At 45.1% G+C, this 19,176-nt stretch overlaps 1 protein-coding gene across 2 annotated transcripts in view; it reads left to right on the forward strand.

The window, feature by feature from the left end:
- The first annotated feature begins 566 nt into the window (after positions 1-566).
- Positions 567-19,176, forward strand: part of ASPA (aspartoacylase) — a 147,984-nt gene continuing 129,374 nt past the window's right edge. Inside the window, exon 1 of one of the 2 annotated variants that reach the window (XM_086955013.1) lies at positions 567-961. In XM_086955013.1, coding sequence (XP_086811139.1) covers positions 732-961 — 230 coding nt within the window. In that variant the 5' untranslated portion in view covers positions 567-731. The remainder of the gene's footprint in view (positions 962-19,176) is intronic. The other variant, XM_086955014.1, reaches the window with a different exon arrangement.

Below are 19,176 nucleotides of genomic sequence, written 5' to 3' on the forward strand. Positions count from 1 at the left end.
ATCAGCAGTGTTCAGGTCGGAGAGTTTAAACAGTGACTGAAAACTTCTGCGAACTCTGTAACTTGTTCTCAAACTACAGTGGTCCTTTATGCTTATAAATCCATTGATTTAGGACTTTGCCGTAAACTGCTGACTAAATCAAAGCTGAAAGTTTGCAAAAAGTTCTCTCTCCGACAGCATTCACTGTTTGATCCTTTTTTTCAGAGTTTATGGCCGCCTTTCCTTCCCTCTTCTTAAGTCACATGCCTCACCACAGTGGAGAGACAGTCAATCGCTGCAATACCTCGTGTTCTAACGAGAAGAATCACTTATGTTTATGTAATTACACGTCTTCCGTTCAGGAGTAGATCTCCGTAAATAAATTCAGTTTTAAAGAGATGCGCTTAAATATGATTTATTAGACATTAATGATGTACCACAGGCTATTTTGGCGTCCAAAGTGTGGCAAAGTCCTGTGTGAACTGCTCGAGTGAGTTAAAGTAAATAATCGTTCACCCGGTCTACCCCCAAATATGGGAAACGATGGGCGGGCTGGAGGAGGTGTGTCACTTCGGTGACACCCATGCACACAAAGCTGTAAATACTGATTAGCTGACTTCTAAGCAACTTTAGGGCACAGCGACTCACTCTCGGGCTCAACAGCACACATTCCTGCGGGATTACCCAGCTCGAGGCTGTTTTTTGGTGTCTTTCCAGTCCACCCTCTCTCTCCCTTAAAGCCACAGAGCGCCATGGCTGCCAGTCGTGCCGGCCCAGTGCGGAGAGTTGCTATCTTCGGAGGCACGCACGGCAATGAGTTATCGGGGGTCTGCCTCGTGAGGCACTGGCTTGACAACGAAGGCGAGCTCCACAGGGATGGCGTGGAGGTGACGCCATTTATCACCAACTCGAGAGCTGTGCAGGAACGGACAAGGTACATCGACTGCGACTTGAACCGAGCGTTCAGCGCAGACTGTCTCAGGTGAGACCAATGCCACGCACATATGTTCCTCTGGTTTTATAAAGCGCATGTTTCGCTTTAACTATATAACTTTTAGTAATCGAGGGCGCGAGCCAGCTCTGAGGGTGATTGGGTGAATAGTGTGCAGTGAGCACATGACCCTCTCTACTTGTCTCCTAGTCGACGTCACAGATAAGGGTAACTTTTTAACTACAAACAGTGGCTGCACCCATGGACATCAAGCTTCCAACTCCCACCCAATAATGTTTTTTTTTATTAAATAAATTCCCAATAAAACAAAAGCGTGTTTCATATTTTTTTAAGAAACTTTAATTAAATTACATATCAAATGATAGAAGGCGACACACGGCCCCATTTTGAGCCCCCCAACATCCTCTTACTTCTTATTGTGAGGGAAGGGAATGGAAACTGTAGAAAATAAAGAGGGATATTGCAGCCTTGTGTACTTGTGTTCATGGTCTTACCATCATGACCTTGGGACCAAGGGGAGCAAGGACAGTGGGGGTGGCTCCTCCGCTAAGACAGAGGAGCGTCGCCCCACAGCTCTGCGAGCAGTATAAAAACTACTAACTAACGTTATTATTGTTTTAGTTTTTCTTCCTGTGCGACTGCTGGGTGGGCTGGGCAGAGGAGGAGTGTAAAACACACGCTAAAGTGCGCATGACAGTTCGACTGGCCCAAGCTCAAACAGTCATGCACACTTTGGGTCTTCCCCACCAGGCGGTATTATATAGCTAGGCTTTCCTGTTTTTAGTTTCTATTTTTGGTAAATTCTGGTGTGTTTTTTTTAGTGTTTTCAAGTGATTTTCATACCTTACAAAACAGTTGTTATCAGTGGTTACACATTTTTGCGCTACCAAAAAACAACAGAAAAAGTGTTTTTCCGGTGTTTATGGAACGTTTTTGCTTTTGTTATTGCTTGCTTTATGCACTGATAGAACATGATATATAGACCGTGTAGTGTATATGAGGTCCAAATAGATTTTTGCAAATTAAACTTATTGTAGTACACCATACAATACTTCTTCTGTGATCATGTGCGCTCACTCTTTCCTTACCATGTCACCTTCTGTGAAAAAGCCCTCTCATCATAGGCACTTGAGACGGGCAACACCAAAACAGCCAGTACACAATTTGTTAACTCTAGCCACTGACATAGCTTTCCTGGTACTGGTGCACTTGAATGAATGAAAGGCGTCTTATCCTGCACGGACTTAGCCCAATGGGCGTCAAGGCGCCTACTTCAAAATACCAGCTCATATCCATGGCGTAGCAGTCCATCATTAATAGGCTCTTGAAAAGCACCACGTTTTTAAGGCCTTTTTGAACAGGTCCATTGAGGGTAGGGTTTTTATCTCAATTGGAACGGCGTTCCAGAGCTGAGGGGCAACAACGGAAAAAGCCCTAGCTCCCCATCTGGTCAGCCTGAATCGAGGAACAACAAGTTGGAATAATCCCGCCGAACGGAGACACCTTGTTGGATAATAGCGGGTGAGTATAGAGCTAATAGCACCCTTAGAGCCATCCTTGAGTGCTCTATACGTCAAGCACAAAATTTTAAAGTAAATTCTGTGCTGGACGGGAAGCCAGTGGAGATCCCTCCTCGCGGTGGTGGCAGATGATGTCTTAGGAAGGGCTAAGACAAAACGCGCTGCAGCATTCTGCACGATTTGCAGTCGATGTATGAGGCCCTTGTTGGACTCCATGTATAAGGAATTACAGTAATCTAACCTGGAGCCAACAAGGGCGACTGCAATCTGCTTGCGTGCCTGAAGAGAGAGATAGCTACAGATTCTGTTGAGTATCCTGATCACACCCCAACAAGTAGCCACGGTTCGAATCACTTGTAGAGACATCGAGAGTGAAGTGTCAAAGACCACGCCGAGATTTCTGGCAGATTGAGAGGGGGTGGGGCAGATGCCAAGAGAGGAAGGCCACCACTCACTCGACCAGACATCTTGGTCCTTCCCAAAGACCAGTACCTCTGTCTTGTCGCCATTCAGCTTCAGGGAGTTGATGATCATCCAATCTGCCACATGCTGCATGCATGACCTGAAGCTGAAGGCAGATGTAGTGACAGAGGAATGAGTGAGTACACCATAATCTGGGTGTCATCGGCGTATGATACCACCTCCATCCCCTGCGATCTTACCAGCCTAGCAAGGGGGGCCACGTAGATGTTAAACAGGGTCGGGCTTAATGCCGACCCCTGTGGCACCCCACATTGCAGAGACTTGGCAGGGGAGAGGTGGTTTCCGAGCATCACTCTCTGTTCCCTATCAAGGAGAAAAGAGTTGAGGAGACTCAGGGCCGACCCAGTAACACCTGCCTCCCTAAGCCGAGATGTTAGGATGGCGGGAGACAGGGTATCGAACGCGGCCGTGAGGTCCAGAAGCACTAGAACTGTAGTTTAACCAGCGTCCACTTTGCGTCGGATGTTATCGACCACAAGAGTGAGAGCAGATTCTGTGCTGTGATATTTTCTAAGAAGATTGCAATTCTCAGGGCAGGTTCTGCAACATTTGCTTTGAGCTGGACGCTAATGCCCTCAGAGTTTTTGAAGGTGTCAAAAATGAAGCAGCACTTTTGAAACTATGGAGGACATTCCCCTTTACTGAAGGGATCTAGAACTTGTACAGAGCAGCACAGTGAGGTTTCATTGACTTCAAATGCCATCGGTGGTGAAGGGACATTTCTATGCATCATTGCAAGTCATTTCTCATACATTGTAAAATAAAGTTCCTGAATTGCTCTTCAACATTGCTTTGCTTACCAAGTGGCAAGCACTTGAGTACAAGGAGTACACCAATCATGCTTAACAGGTGGTAAACAAGGGTGTTTTCAGACTCTAGTTTTTGTATTATGTCCACTACAGCTGTTATGTTTTTCTGTAAAAATCTAATAATGCAGTAAAGTGCACTTTTTTTCACATCACTATCTTCATGCGACCAAAGATCCTCACATTTCTTGCCTTTGGCATCAACACTCAGCAAAAATTGTGTAAACGGTTGCCACATTGATAATATAGCATTCATAGCCCCTTGGACTGGGAACCATCAGCTAAGGGACACAGTTGGGATGACTCTTTTTTTGATGCCACACAAAGCATGAAATATAAATATTTGCATTTTAGTTCCTGTGCATAAGAAAACAGTGCACCTGAATGAACTAAAAAGTCAATAGCATCCCTCATTAACTCTGAAGATTGTAAAGATGCTTTCAGCATACCATCTAACAAGTGGCAAGGATCTCCTACAGGAAATCACTCCAGCTCGGGTATCAATTTTGACAGGTCATCACACAACCTTTTCACATACCTAGCTGAATCACTGCAAATACAATCTTTGTTGAACTTGGAAAGAACCTTTTTTGCAGAGCATTCCAAGTTGCACTGCGTTTCATGTTTTTCAAAAGTCTGGTGTCATGTTTTCACCACTATCCCAGATGCTTGGTGATAGCACTCTTTATACATATGTCACTATACCTTGCATTAAATGTTTAAAGCCTGACGTGTTGGCAAATCACTTACTATCAATACTGACTCACTAGAAACGGTGGGCTGATGTATTAAGGGTTTTTACCCATTCTCTGTGGGTAAATATGATGACACATCTTAGGAAAGATTCTTAGGAAACCATCCATTTTACCTATCAGTGAAAAACTGTAACACAGCCAAAATATCAAATATTATTTTGATATTTCCTGATTCTCTACAGTTCATAAAATAATTAAACAAGACTGAAAACATTCTTCTAAACCTTGCATCTTTAGGCTAAAGACCACAAAACTGAAAAAAGCTAAAGGAAGAAGAAACAATATTTTAGTGGCATCCCTAAACAACAAAACTCAAGCAGAATAATGTTAGCCCAGTCTTTCTTAATGCTAGCTTGTATAGCAAAGTTACATTATATTGGCCCCTTCCGGAGGAAAAAGAAGGACTCTTTCACTCTCTTTTTCTTTTCTTTGAATGGCATTTAGTTTGTGGTTGTGCAGGTAATTTTTCAGTGTTTATATGTTTTCACCGATGAGGGCTATTTCTCTTTCAGTGGGGTTTTATCAGTTATTATAGGTGTAAACCTAAAATCCCACAGCCTATATATAGCCTGGTGTGGAACATGAAAAGCCTCCAAGCACACCAATCACAATGCTGGCTGGGATTCTGGGAGGCTTGGAGCTTCCTGTTGCAGTGCAGAGGAGACAGAGCAGAGTTGGCAGCACCTAGCTGCACCCAAGTAGGTCAGTTTATGTTTATTTATTTTATTCCTCTCTCTGATCCTCCACCTCTGCGACCCCCCAGCCCGACCACCCAGACTTAGTAGCAGCCGCTACTGAAGGTAACATAGGCCAACATAACACCTGGGAGAGGGTGTTTTTTGAGAGAGGTGTATATTCTCCCAGAGACCCCCACTATTGTTATGACCAAAGAAACAAATCTGGTACTCGAGTATGAATGAATGAATGAATGAATGAATGAATGAATGAAAGGTGATTTATATAAGCGCTACTTTGCCCAAAGGCGTCAAGGCGCAGAAGATGGAATATAAGGTAGCCAGGTACTGAAATGAAAAAGAGGAGAGAAAGAGCCTAAGAGTAGGCTTCAGTAAAGAGCAGGGTTTTGAGGCCCTTTCTGAAGAGCAACAGGGAATCCTGGCCCCTGAGTTCCAGGGGGAGCTCGTTCCAAAGTCTGGGAGCAAGTGTGGAGAATGCCTTACCACCCCATCTAGCCTTGGCAACTCGGGGAATAGACAACAGATACTGACCGGAGGAGCGTAGTGCCCTGCCTGGGTATAGGACGACACTAAAGTCCTGATGCCCTCAGCGCCGGCACCGTGAAGAGCCTTGTGGGTGATAGTCAGAATTTTAAATTTAATTCTGGCATACACCGGGAGCCAGTGAAGGTTTCTTCTGATCCTGGTCCCGGAGGAGCGTCTGGGGGCGTTGACAACGAATCTTGCTACCGCGTTCTGGATAACCTGCAGGCGATGGAGAAGTTTAGCGCTCATGCCAAGGTAAAGAGCATTGCAGTAGTCCAGTCGCGAGGATAGAAGGGCAACTGCCACCTGTTTCCGGGCATCAGGAGAGAGGTAAAGAGTAAGTTTTCTTAGGATTCTTAGGACCCCGCAGCAGGTTGCGACAGTTCTACTTACTTGCTTATCAAAAGCAAGTGAGGTGTCAAAAATGACTCCCAGGTTACGGGCAGAAAGGGAAGGCTGGGGACAGGATCCAAGAGTCTGGGGCCACCAATCATCTGACCAGATCTCCTTTTTTCCCCCGAAGATCAAGATCTCCGTTTTCTCCCCGTTCAATTTAAGAAAATTCGAGGCCATCCAGCCTGCCACAGCTTCCATACAGTTTCGGAAATTTAGGGCCGTGGTCTCAACAGAGTGGGACAAGGAGACCATAATCTGGGTGTCGTCGGCATATGAGAGTACTTCCAGTCCAAAAGATCTTACCAGTCTAGCAAGTGGGGCCACGTAGATGTTGAACAATGTGGGGCTCAAAGCGGAGCCCTGTGGTACCCCACATTGCAAAGGCATGGCATTGGAAAGGAAGTCACCCAGTTTGACCCTTTGCTCCCAATGGTTAAGAAAAGAAGTGAGGAGGCTAAGAGCCGGCCCCTTCACCCCCGTCTCACTGAGGCGGGCGGCCAGAATGGTGGGGGACAGGGTGTCAAATGCTGCCGTAAGGTCGAGTAGGATCAGAAGAGTGGTCTGACCACTATCAACCTTGGCGCGGATATTATTGACCACCACTGTAAGGGCTGACTCTGTACTATGTGCCTTTCGAAAGCCATGCTGAGATGGATCAAGCAGGCAGGTCTTATCTAGAAAGGCGCTAAGATGGTGGTTTAAATGAGCCTCCAACATCTTAGCTGGAGCGGGAAGAAGAGAAATGGGGCGAAAATTCTTCAGAATCCCAGGATCCAAGGAGGCCTTTTTTAAAAGGGGCTTAACGATGGCAGTCTTCCAAGGGGCTGGGAATTCCCCACTGGAGATGGCTCTATTCATAACTTCCAGCAAAGGGGGAAGTAGGGTATCCCTGCAATTTTTAAGGATTTTAAGGGGACAGGGATCCAGAGTACTCTCATACATGTTACAAGGATGGCTTTGAGTTCATCTTGCGTCTTGTGCCGTGCAGTAATTGGGCCTTGCGAATCCCAGTTGGTTGATACACTGGACCTTTTCCATGCCACATTGCTAGTTGACATGAGTTTATTCCATCTAATTGTTTTCCAGTGGGTGCCAGGATCTTGCGTGCCGATCGATTTGTATACCTGCACCCTCACATTATAATTTGTGATCCTGATGAACTGTGAGGAGTGGTCACTCTTGCACTTTGCAGTTATTTTATACAACAGCTTCTTCCCAAAATAATTGAAGGGATACAAACGTGTAGTCTAGGTCAGATTCAGTGTTATGAGATTTTCTTGATGTGGTCATTTGGATGTCTCGTAGGGAGCGACAATTTAGTGCCCGGATACCAAGGGCCTCCAAAGTTTGGAGTTTTGGATTGGAATTCCCCAGCGCATATATGTTGTTTTTAGGTTGTAATTTCTTCCCCAATGATTCAAGTTAAATTCACCAGTGAATATACGTGGGAATCCACCATGTGACATTTCCAATTGCATAAGAAGATTTTCTAATGCTGTTATGTTCCATCCTTTTTGTACAGAGCTGGGGTTAATATATATGTTTAGAATTATAATTAGTCCCCTGGTGCTTCCAAAGTCCCAATTGTTTATCTTGATGCCTAGTATGAACAATGCATTGATTGAAAGGCGGGTTAAGGCCAAAGTTTTATCAAGACACATAGATTGATAATCCCCCTTTTGGGTGTCCATTTTTATTAGCTTTTTGTGCTGGGGTAAAAATGTTCACGTACCTCCTAATAGCGATTCCACCTAATTCAGTCTTTTTCAGAGATATGATGTCAAAGTTCCTCAAGTAGTTTTCAAGTTCTGGATCTGAATGAAGTTTTTTAGTGGCTGCAATGTTCCATGAAATTACAGAAGTTGACGGTAGCTCCTTGTCAGATGGATACTATCATCATGGGCATTAGAGGAAAGTGATTTCTGTTCGGGGAGGGATTGCTGTGGTTGAGGCTTAGTTTCACAGTGAGAAGTTGAGACTTTTTGGTTGGTTACGGCAGAGAGCTTCTGACCATGTCACTCAATTTTGTTTTGATTAAGGATAGGAGCAAGCCAGTTCCTGCTGTTTCGAGATGTGTGGGATTAGATGGTCGCAGGTACGTCCCTGTAATCTGTTTAATGATATTATTACTGAACCTGTTGGACAGATATAGCTGGCGCTACCTCCGCCTGTTCGTATACCTTAAAAGAGAGACAGACTTTGTCTGGCCCACCCAGGCTTGTTGGATGCCCTTTGCTGGTAGGTGCGATTTATAGTCAAATATTTCGCCTCAGTCACATCTGATACCATTATTCCCTAGTCTGTGAAGACACTATGGTTTGATGTAATCAATTTTGCCATTTCAGGTGATATCCAGGTTACTAATGTAGTCTGGTAAGGATTTCCAGGGTTAAATTCTATTGCATCTATACATGTGGAAGATAGGTGTCTCAAGTACTCCTATGAAGCCTGTAGTTTCAGAATGTTAGGTCTATTCAGGATGTTCTGGATACTACTTGATTTATAATGGGGTTGGAATAAAGTTTTTTTCCCCCACAGAGTCATCTCTTTGGATGTGAACACTTGAAAGGAACCATCATCTGATGAAGGCTTATTTCCAAAGGGGATTGATTGTTTTGGTAGTTGGTCCCTAGCAACAAGAGTCTGAGAAGAGCTAGTGCCACAAGTCATTTGTGGAGTGCTCCTTTTTTGCATTAGTTCCTGGAGGTTTGGTACTAACACAGGGTGCTCTCCTGTAGCACATTGGGCCTTAGTCGTAGAAAGAGAAGACAATATCAACTTTGTTGGACTAAGGATAAGCTGGTCCATGTTCTCAGAGACTTGGATTTGCAAAGATGTGGTAGAATGGAGATGCACTTCACTTGGGTCAGAGAAGGGGATGATTCATTTTGAGATCGACCTTGTTGAGTTGCGGGGGGAGTGGGGCATAGGCACTCAGAGTTGACTTGCTCTCCATTAGGTAGGGGGTTGTGACCTTTTGATGTTCTATATTGGATGGAGAACGTTGTGTTTGTTTGAATATCGGAGAAAAACGTAGCTTTGTTTCTTTTAGTTTCATTTGCTTTTTCATTTTTCTCTCTTTTTTTATTTTGTTTTCTTATTTTCTTCCGTTTGCTTCTAGAAGAGGCAGCAGGTTCCGTAGAGGAATTTAATAGTGGGCTTTTATTAACAAAATTCAGTTGTGCATTTCACATCCATTGTTGCTAGAGAGGCCCGGGTTTTTGTTCACTTTGGCTACTGGAGAAGGTTTTGTTGAGAGTTGTGGCACAGAGGGAATTTTTTGAAGAGGTATTTGATGCAACTGTTCTGTAGGATCTGCAGATATAGAGGAGCTAGAAGAATTATTATCTGTGTTAGCGGGAAAGTGCGTCTTGATAATATTTATTTCTCCGACCAGGGTGACACAATAGCAGGACCATCCTGCAGTTTTTCAATAATGTGACTGCAGGTACAAATCTGGTTCTGGCTATTGTATGCTAGCTGCTGATGCTTTAATACACTCTCTTAATGATTATGTTATCGTTCAGTGCATATTCTTGAATAAGTTGTCAATGGCGGTGGTAACTTGTGCTAGAGATTTGAGTGAAGCAATTTGTATGTCAAATTTGTAAGATTGAAATTCAAGAGCTTTTGATGTAGCCTCTAATGTCTAATATAAGCGAAACCAGATATCGGGTTCCATGACTGCTGTATTAGCAGGGGGGCTGCCCTCCTTGGTCAGCATTACATGAAGTAAACTTGTTCCAGCACTCTGTCTCACTATTATTTTTTGAGGGTTCAGGAGAGTGAATACTCAGGGAGGGGCCTTTTGGCTCACAGGGAGAGAACTTTAAATCATTTACATCGTCTTTTGGCAACTGCAGACGATCAAAAAAGAACAGAGAATTATCGTTAGAGAATTGGGCTACTGGAGGTTTTGACAGGGAGCTACTTTTTGCAAGTGCAATACTTTTTACAAGAGAGAGGGAGAGGATTTGCTCTACATCCATCAGAGCCTCTCCATTCCTGGTAGACCAGGCTCTGTTTTGTATTGTCGAAGATCTTGAATTGGGATTCATAGGGGTGTGGAGCTCACCCAGGCCGCAAGCCGCACCCGAACCTAGCCGGGCCGTTTCCGCGGAGCAGACCTCAACAACAGTGAAGTGGGGACTGATCCACAGCTAACCCCTATTAAGTGTTGCCCTGATGCTTTTTGCAGACTACAGAGATGTAGAAGTCAGGATTTGAATGCAAAGCAGTTGCACAGCAGACGAATGGTAGCAGTCTTCAGTGTCCATAACAGACATGAGCCTCAAGCAGTCAGCTATCAAGGGCTAAATAGAAGAAGCTTGCAGTACCTCTGGTACATACCCTCACTTGCTGGGGGGGCAGCTGGAGGACAGCAGGAGGGTAGCAGGGAAGCCAAAAGAGAGGGCCACTGCAACTGATGGTGTCCCCCACCCCAGTAAGTGACCAAAATGCCAAGCTCCCAGAAACGTCCTAGCGCCTCGCCACCCCCACTGCCCAGCTCCCGTCTTACTCAGTCAAGCCTCACTGGGAACTCCGCTGGCCGTCGTCGATACACCGCAGCAGCACTACGCTATAAGAAATGATTGCGGCCAGTTATGGCTGTGGCCAGTAGTTGGGAGCTAAATTTCAGGGTGCGAGGAATCGGGAACCGGAGCCCTGTCCTCCGACCCCACTGCGAGTGATTGTGTGTTGTGCGTCCTTCATCACTACCTGCTCCTACAAAACATTAATAAAGTTGAAATGCAAATCAATACAAATCTCAAACTGAATACTGAAAACAATACATAGAACATTAACCATTTCAAACACTAACGTAATCAACCTAAGACAATCAAATTTAAATATCGAGGGTGGAACAGTAAAGGTGGGTTGTGTACTGGAGGTTGCCACCGGTTACTGCTTAAAGCCCCATCATGACACACTAGACAATGCAATAAAACTGACAGTCATATAATCCCTAATTAAATGCTATGGCTTTAAGGACCCCACCCAACAAATAGCAACCCATGTTCTAATGCAAGACTAAAGAGAAGGAGTGAAAGGGGGCAGCCCTTTCTGGTACCTGGTATGGGAAATGGTCGGTATAAAAACCCTTAACAGTTCTCCGTGGGTGGTGAGTTGTATAAAAGTTGAACCCTTCTGATGCAGCCTTTCCCCAGTCTCATTTTGGCCATCACATGGAATAGATATGACCCCTCCAAGCGGTCAAATGCATATTCATTGTCTCATGATAAGGGGAGTCCCTTCAGTCCCACAGTACATGCCTGACTATCCTCAGGTTGATATGAGAATTACATCCAGGAACAAATCCCATCTTTAGGGAAGAGGGTGATTGTGGCTTTCTTAGAGAATGCATCCAGGAAGCCTGCATCAAAGGCCTCTTGATAAGCCTTGGTTAGAAGTAAAATGTCCCTGGGAAGCCATCTTCTCAAAGGGATTTACTTGTGGGTATCTGGGAGATATCCTTTGTTATCTTCTCTCGGTGACCACAATAACATCAACACCCACCAACCAGCCCAACAGCATGAACAATATCGGACTCACCCAACTCATTCATGACCCCACACACACCACAGGTAACATGCTAAACTCCATCTTCACCTCCAATGACTACATCAGGTACAGCCACACCACCAAACTCACCTGGATCAACCACTCTATTGTCCAATTCAACATTACCAGCCCGTCCCAGTTTGCCGAATGCCCCCCTCCATAGCTGGCGCAAAGTCTCAAAGGACACATGGATCAACGACCTCAACAACGCCCACACCATCTCCTCCAACAACCTAGACCAGAATGTTAGGAACTTAAAGAACTGGATCACCAATAGCACCCACAACATCACTCCCATCGGCAACAACACCCACAGGAGATCCACCAAGTAGTCTAGCTGGTACACTGAAGACTTCAGAACCGCTAAACAGCACTGTAAATGACTGGAAAGGAAAGAAACTACCAGCAGACCCCAGCAAACTCAACAACTACAGACCAATATTCCTGCTCCCGCTTCCAGCCAACGTTTTAGAAAAAACCATCAATCAGCAACTCTCTGCACAACTGAAACATAACCTCCTTCTTTACTCCTCCCAATTTGTATTCAGCAGCAACCACAGCACCAAGACAGCCCTCATTGAAGCAACTGATGACATCCGAGGTCCACTCTGAGCCCTTCTCGATAGCTCTGATGCTCGTAGGCCTCCCAGCAGCTTTAGATATGGTCTACTACCACTCACTTATCACAAGGCGGCACAGCTTAGGCATCCAAGGATACACTCTCAGATATATTACCTATTTCCTCACCATAAGAACAGAAAAAAGTCTGACTTTACCTCAGAACCCAAGGAAATCATTTGTGGAGTACCGCAGGGATCCTCGCTCACCTCTTTAACACTTATATGAGACCTCTGGCCAGCATCGCCAAAGTGCACAGTTTCAAAATAATATCCAACACTGATGACACACAACTCATCCTCTCCCTTTCCGATGACTCCATCAAGACCAACTTCCAAAACTGCATGACCGATGTCGCCAACTGGATGAAGGGCAACTGCCTGAAGCTCAACATTGACAAGATAGAGGCACTGGTTTTCTGAAGCAAAAACTCCCCATGGGATGCATCCTGATGGACCTCAGAACTCTGACAAACTCATACCCCCACTAGGAACCTAGGCATCATTCTTCTGGACAACAAGCTAACCAAGACGACTCAGGTCAACTCCGTCTCCTCTTCTTCATCCTCTGCATTCTTCATAAGATATTGAAATGGCTACCCCAAAGCTCAAGACACACCATCGCCCAGGCCTTCATCTCCAGCTGACTGGACTACGACAACGCTCTACACAGGGATTGCAGCTCATTGAAATGAAGTGCCAAACGGGTAGGTTAAAGATAATAATCTTTATTGAGATAAGTAAAAAACGAAGAGGGAGCAACCAGTCAGCCTCTCAACCGCCTCTCCTTTGCTAGTACCACTGTAACCCTGGCCCCCTCTTCCTGCATTCCATACATTACACAACCCCACAGACAATACAACACATCTCGCTTACCCAACTGTGAATACCTACCACACTAACAACACACCTAGTAGCACTAAATAAACAAATAAACAACATTTAGTTTGTAAGTCATAAAAGCAATAAGATACACGGAATTACACATTAGCAATAGCAAAATCACCTATGTAGATTTTACAGGTAATATTATATACAGAATTACACACTAGCAATAAAATACTGAAAAACACATTCTCATTCCCCATTTCAACTTAACTGATCCATGATGAAGTCATTGAGGACCTTCTCAGACTTCTCTTCCTCCAACAAACAATCATGCACCTTTACCACCTTTTTGTTGTTCCACACATTTCTATTGCTAAAGAGCACAGTGTAATAATTGACTTTCTTGACTTGAAGAGGTTTGGAAAACTTTGATAAACCCTGGCATTCCTTCCAGCCTTTACTTACCCGTACCCAATCACCTTCAACCAACTGTCCCTTGTCATCATTCTTGGAATCCTTGAATAACTTGGCACACCATAATTTTCAACACCCCATTCACCAGTATTGCTCTAGATTTTCTTTCCCTCATGACCTTAAGCGGTATCTTACCAGTGACGCTATTTGAAAAAGTGCGATATGCCCATATCAGTTTTCTCATATTAACTCCATTGCTCACCTTGACTCAAAGCCTACTGAATTCCCTCCTTTAATGTTCGATTCCACCTTTCTACAAGGCAGGTGCTCTGGAGATCTATTTAGGAAGCAAGGGACCCCTATAGAAATAGCTAGCTATAACAAAGGGAAGTAAACTAGTATAAGGAAATTATAGCTAGCAAAGATAACCAAAAAACCTATTGATAACAATACCTCCTTGACTAAAAATTATACATTTATAATTATGAAAAAAGCACCCTAATATAAATCATATCTACATGTAGAAAAATTATTTTTATGATAGTATTTATTTATTTTTGTATATATGCTTCATGAGTTGTTTAAACATAAAAGAAGTTCAATTGTACATATAATATTACAAAATAACTGTTTAAAAAAAGAGAGAAATCTGATTAGATTGAGCAACCAACATAGGTATATACAAATCCAATTGATAGACAAAACGTTGATTCAGGCACTGCGGCAGATGTCTACAAAAAAAAAAAAAAAAAAATACTATCATAAAAAGAATTTTTCTACATGTAGATATGATTTATATTAGGGTGCTTTTTTCATAATTATAAATGTATAATTTTTAGTCAAGGAGCTATTGTTATCAATAAGTTTTTTGGTTATCTTTTCTAGCTATTATTTCCTTATACCAGGTGCTCTGGAGATAACATACTGACGACCTAATGTGCTCCACACCATACAACCATAAAAAATCACCCACGACATGAGATACAAACTGTACACCATCATCTGTTACCATGATTTCTGAAACACCTTCCTTTTCCCAGAGCCTTTTCAAAAACTTGTTCACATCCTGTGTTATTACCTGATTCACAAATTCAACTTCAGGCCACCTTGAATAGTAATCAACAATGACAATGGCATACACTGGACAGGACCCCAGGACATTGTATGGCTCAGAGATGTCCCGACCAATTTATTTCCAAGGGGCATCCATCTTCTCTACTTCCACAGGTGGATAATTCACTGTTTTCTGTAACCTATCATTCCATGCACACAATGGACACTCTCTTACCATCCTCTCCAAATATTTGTACAATCCCAGCTACTAGTATTCTGCTCTCACCCTACTCTTGGTCGCACTCATGCCACCTTGACCCTCATGGGCCAAACTCAAAATATGTGATCTTAATACCTCTGGCACCACCAACAACTTTCCCTTTTAACAAAATGTTGCCCTCCATTGGTGATTTCATTCTAACATTCCGAAATAACTCCACCATCTCTGAAATCATTCCTTTGGCCAGCCAGCCAACAGACATGTGTCTCACAACTTCCTGCAACGTCTCCTCCTCCTTTACAGCCTGCAATCATTTCATATGCTCTATGTGATCCAGCGTAATGGCAAAAACACTGCCCACTAATTCCCCACCACCACCAGTCTCCTCGTTGCTCAGATACCTTACCGGCAACCTTGATAAAAAGTCAGCCACCACGTTTTTTCTCTCAGGCATATATTCCGTGGTATATGAGAATCCCAACATTCTGAGGACCCAACGCTAAATTCAGGATGACGCCAGTCTAGCCCCTTATTGGGAAACACATAAAACAAAGGGTGGTGATTGGGGCAAAACTTTAACTCCAACACAAATTTAGTAAAATGATTCATTCCCCACCAGCATGCCAGCTCTTCTCTTTCAATTGTGGAATACATACTTTTAGCATCTCTTAGCAGCCTTGATGCATAGGCAATAGTCCCTTCTCTTCCCTGTCTCAGTTGTAAGAGTACGGCTCCAACCTCTGGCACCCATAAACACTATACTCTTGTGACAAGTATCAAAGGGCTTGAGAGCAGGCGCAGACACAATCTCACTCTTAAGCCACTTAAACTCCTGCTCACACTCAGCACCCCATTCAAACTTTGCATTCTGTAACATCAACCTACGCCTACATCCAGTCTTGTCTGCAAACTTAGGGATGGACCGTGAATAGTATTCCCTCAGTCCCAAACAGGATCTTAACTGGTCCTTATATAAGGGCGACAGGGCTTCTTCAATGGCTTTTACCAACTTCAACTTTGGTGACACATCCTTTTCATCCATCTAATGCCCCAAATATTTCATTCATTTGACCACAATCTTGCAGTTTTCCAACCATATGGTCAACCCTCCTAGTTGCAAGATTTCCAGCACTTTAAACAAGAGTTCATCATGTTTCTCCACATTCTCTGTAAAAATCAGTATGTCGTCCTGAAAGAAAGTTATGTTTTTCTACCCCTGGAACAATTGGTGCTTTGCTCACTGGAATACAGCAGAGGCTGAAGCCAGACCAAACGGCATGCAGTTTAACTTGTTTGCCCCTACAGGAGTGACAAATGATGTGCGATGTCTGAAATCAGGATTCAATGCAATCTGGTGATAGGCGGATGACAAATCAAGGATAGAGAACACTCTTTCCCCCATGATTGTCGTTAGCATTTCCCTGATATTGGGCAGCCAATGTCTGTCCACCCAAATAGCATTGTTTATGTAGCAAAAGACAGTGCACATCCGCAATTCCCCATTTGTTTATTTTGCCAAAACCACCAGAGCCAACCATTCGAGGCCTCAATTTCCTCAATAATGTCAGCATCACACAATTTCTATAACTCCTTCAAAGGCTTCCTCATTACCAAAGGCACAATGGGAGCTTTATGTACCTTTGGAAACACACCCTCTTTCAACACAATCTTGTGAGTAAAGCCACTGAGCAAACCTAACCTAACTTGAGTACCTCAGAAAATCTCTCTTGCATTTCAGGTCACAGACCATGCCCACAGAAATTCCAACATGACCTCAAGGTAACCCAGTAAGTCTATGGGCTTGTTTCCATAAGCTGCAAGTTTGATATCTGGTCTAAACAATTTTTTTTAAAAAACAGATTTTATTGTCAAATTGCACATATGTTGCGGGGCCCTGCATCCCCATAACATCCACAATAGCAAGGTTACACAAGCAATGGAAGCAATTGACCTTTTTTAAGTACAACAACCAACATACATGGCACAGTGTAGCAATAAGGATACTAAAACACCCCTAAGTTCCCCCCAGAGTCGCACAAAACCCACTGAGTCCAGTCCATGAGGAGTGTAAAAAGGACAAAAGAGTATAAGCATACGTACACACTCCCCCCGACCGGCCTCCACTCCACTCCAGAACAAGACCACAGTGCCCAGATATCACTCCACAGGGAAATCATCCACCTCCATGGGAGGTTCCAGCCACAAACCCTGATAATCCTCCCACCGTTTCAATATTTTATAGTGTTTACCTGGGCATCTCCTGGCTTTAAAAATTGGCTGTTCCAGGCCATTTTTCCATGCTATTACCGAGGGGCCTGTGGGTCCTTCCACGCTCAGGCTATATCCCGTTTTGCCAACGTGAAGCTCAGTTGCATGAGATGTCTTTTGTAGATGTTACCCCTATCCCCTCCATGACATGAAGCAGGGCAAACTGCGGCTCACGCGGGAGCGCCCACCCCAGGACCTCTGACAGACAAGAAAATTTCCCCCGCCAAAATCGGTCGAGTGATGTGCACTGCCAGACAGTATGCTTGAAGGTGCCCTCCTCCATGCCACATCGAAGACACTCCGGGGAGGCAGTCAATCCCGCCCGCCACAGACGAACCCGAGTGAAGTAGGCCCTGTGTAAGTACTTCAATTGAATAAGACAGAGTCTCATCGTTATGGCTGCTCCTGGGGGCCGGCAAGGGCCTCCCTCCAATCCTCCTCTTCCAACCCGCCCACATCCTCCTCCCAAACCCCCCAAAGCCTCTGAAGTGTGGGGGAGCAGTGCGTAACCAGAGAATGGTAGATCCGGGAGATCTTCTTTTTCTCCAGATCCCCCATGAAAAGCTTCGCCTCAAATGGGCTAAAGTCCATGAGAGATTCCAGGCTCTCCAGACTGGGGGTTAGGGAATGGCGAAGTTGGAGGTACCGAAAGAACTGGGACCGGGGCATGCAAAATTCCCCCTGTAATTCGTAAAAGGACTTAAGCGATACATCCCTCATTACATCGCCCAGAGTTGAAACACCTATAGCATACTAGCTCCGGAAGCCCTGTAGGGCCGCCAGCGTGGGCAGACACCCATTGTGCCACAGAGGAGTTTCACGGGTCAGGGCATTCCACCATCCCATGCTCCTCAGCGACTGCCTCCAGATTTGGAATACCACCCTTGTAGCTGGTGGCAGCGTTCCCCGCATTGGGGCAGAGTAAAGAATAGTTTGTTACGTATGAGGCCCCATAAGGTGACACTCCAATGCATAGGCCGGGTCCCCCCTATCGCTATACCACCACTCAATGAGGACTAATAAATGTGAGGCCTGGTAATATGAAAGGACATCGGGTGTCGCGAGTCCCCCGCAGTATGTGGATAGAAAGCAGGAGCGCAGTGCTACACGCACTGTTCCCCCCTCCCACAGGAACTGCCCAAGCACAGAATTCACCAGCCGGAACCACCGAGGTGTGATCGGGTACAGGTGATTTTGTAGCTGGTGTATTAAGCCAGGGAGTGTCACCATCTTGAAAATGGCTGATCTGCCGCATATTGTCAAGGGCAGGCGCGACCAAACTTTCAGGTCCGCACGAGTTCGCTCCCATACCGGTGCCAAGGTCCGCTCCCAGGATATGGCCGGCACATCCGAGAGGAACACCCCCAGATACTTGAGGCCCCCCACCGCTACCTGGAGCGCAGACGCCCATGTGCCCACTCTTACCTGATCACCCAAGGCCCACAGCGTGGACTTGTGAGGGTTCATGTATAGCCCGGACGTTTCCCCGAATATCTGCATAATCTCCAGGAGTCGTGGCCCCGTTCTGTCCAATGCTGTAATGAAGAAGAGGACATCTTCTGCATACAGTGCGATCCTGTCCGATTAGCCTGGGGCCCACTCAAAACCCCTGATTTGCGCATTAATAAGCACCCAGGCCACCAACGGCTCCATGGCCAGGGTAAATAGATACGGCGACAAGGGGCACCCCTGCCTGGTACCGCGTCTGATAGAGGAACTGGATGAGACCGCTCCTGCCACCTGTACTGATGCCGGCAAATCAGTGTAGAGGAGCTGCAAGTGTGACATAAAGCGCAGGCTAAAATTAAGTCTATGCAGTAGGGCGAACAAATAGACCCAACTGAGGGAGTCAAACGCCCTGTCCATGTCTGCCTGATGGAGAGCCACCGGCTGCCCAGCCTGTCAGACAGCCGCCATCACTACGTTTGCCCACCTTATGTTGTGTCTAGTCGGCCTCTGGGGCATAAGCCCGGCCTGCTCAGAGTGGACCAGTGCCAAGATGTGAGGTATGAGGCGATTAGCCAGGGCTTTGGCCAAAACCTTGGCCTCCACATTAAGAAGAGAAATGGGGCGATAGGAGGCGTGCTGCTCCGGGGGGCGACC

This window comes from Lissotriton vulgaris, chromosome 2_1, assembly GCF_964263255.1.
Source record: "Lissotriton vulgaris chromosome 2_1, aLisVul1.2, whole genome shotgun sequence".
NCBI lineage: Eukaryota > Metazoa > Chordata > Amphibia > Caudata > Salamandridae > Lissotriton > Lissotriton vulgaris.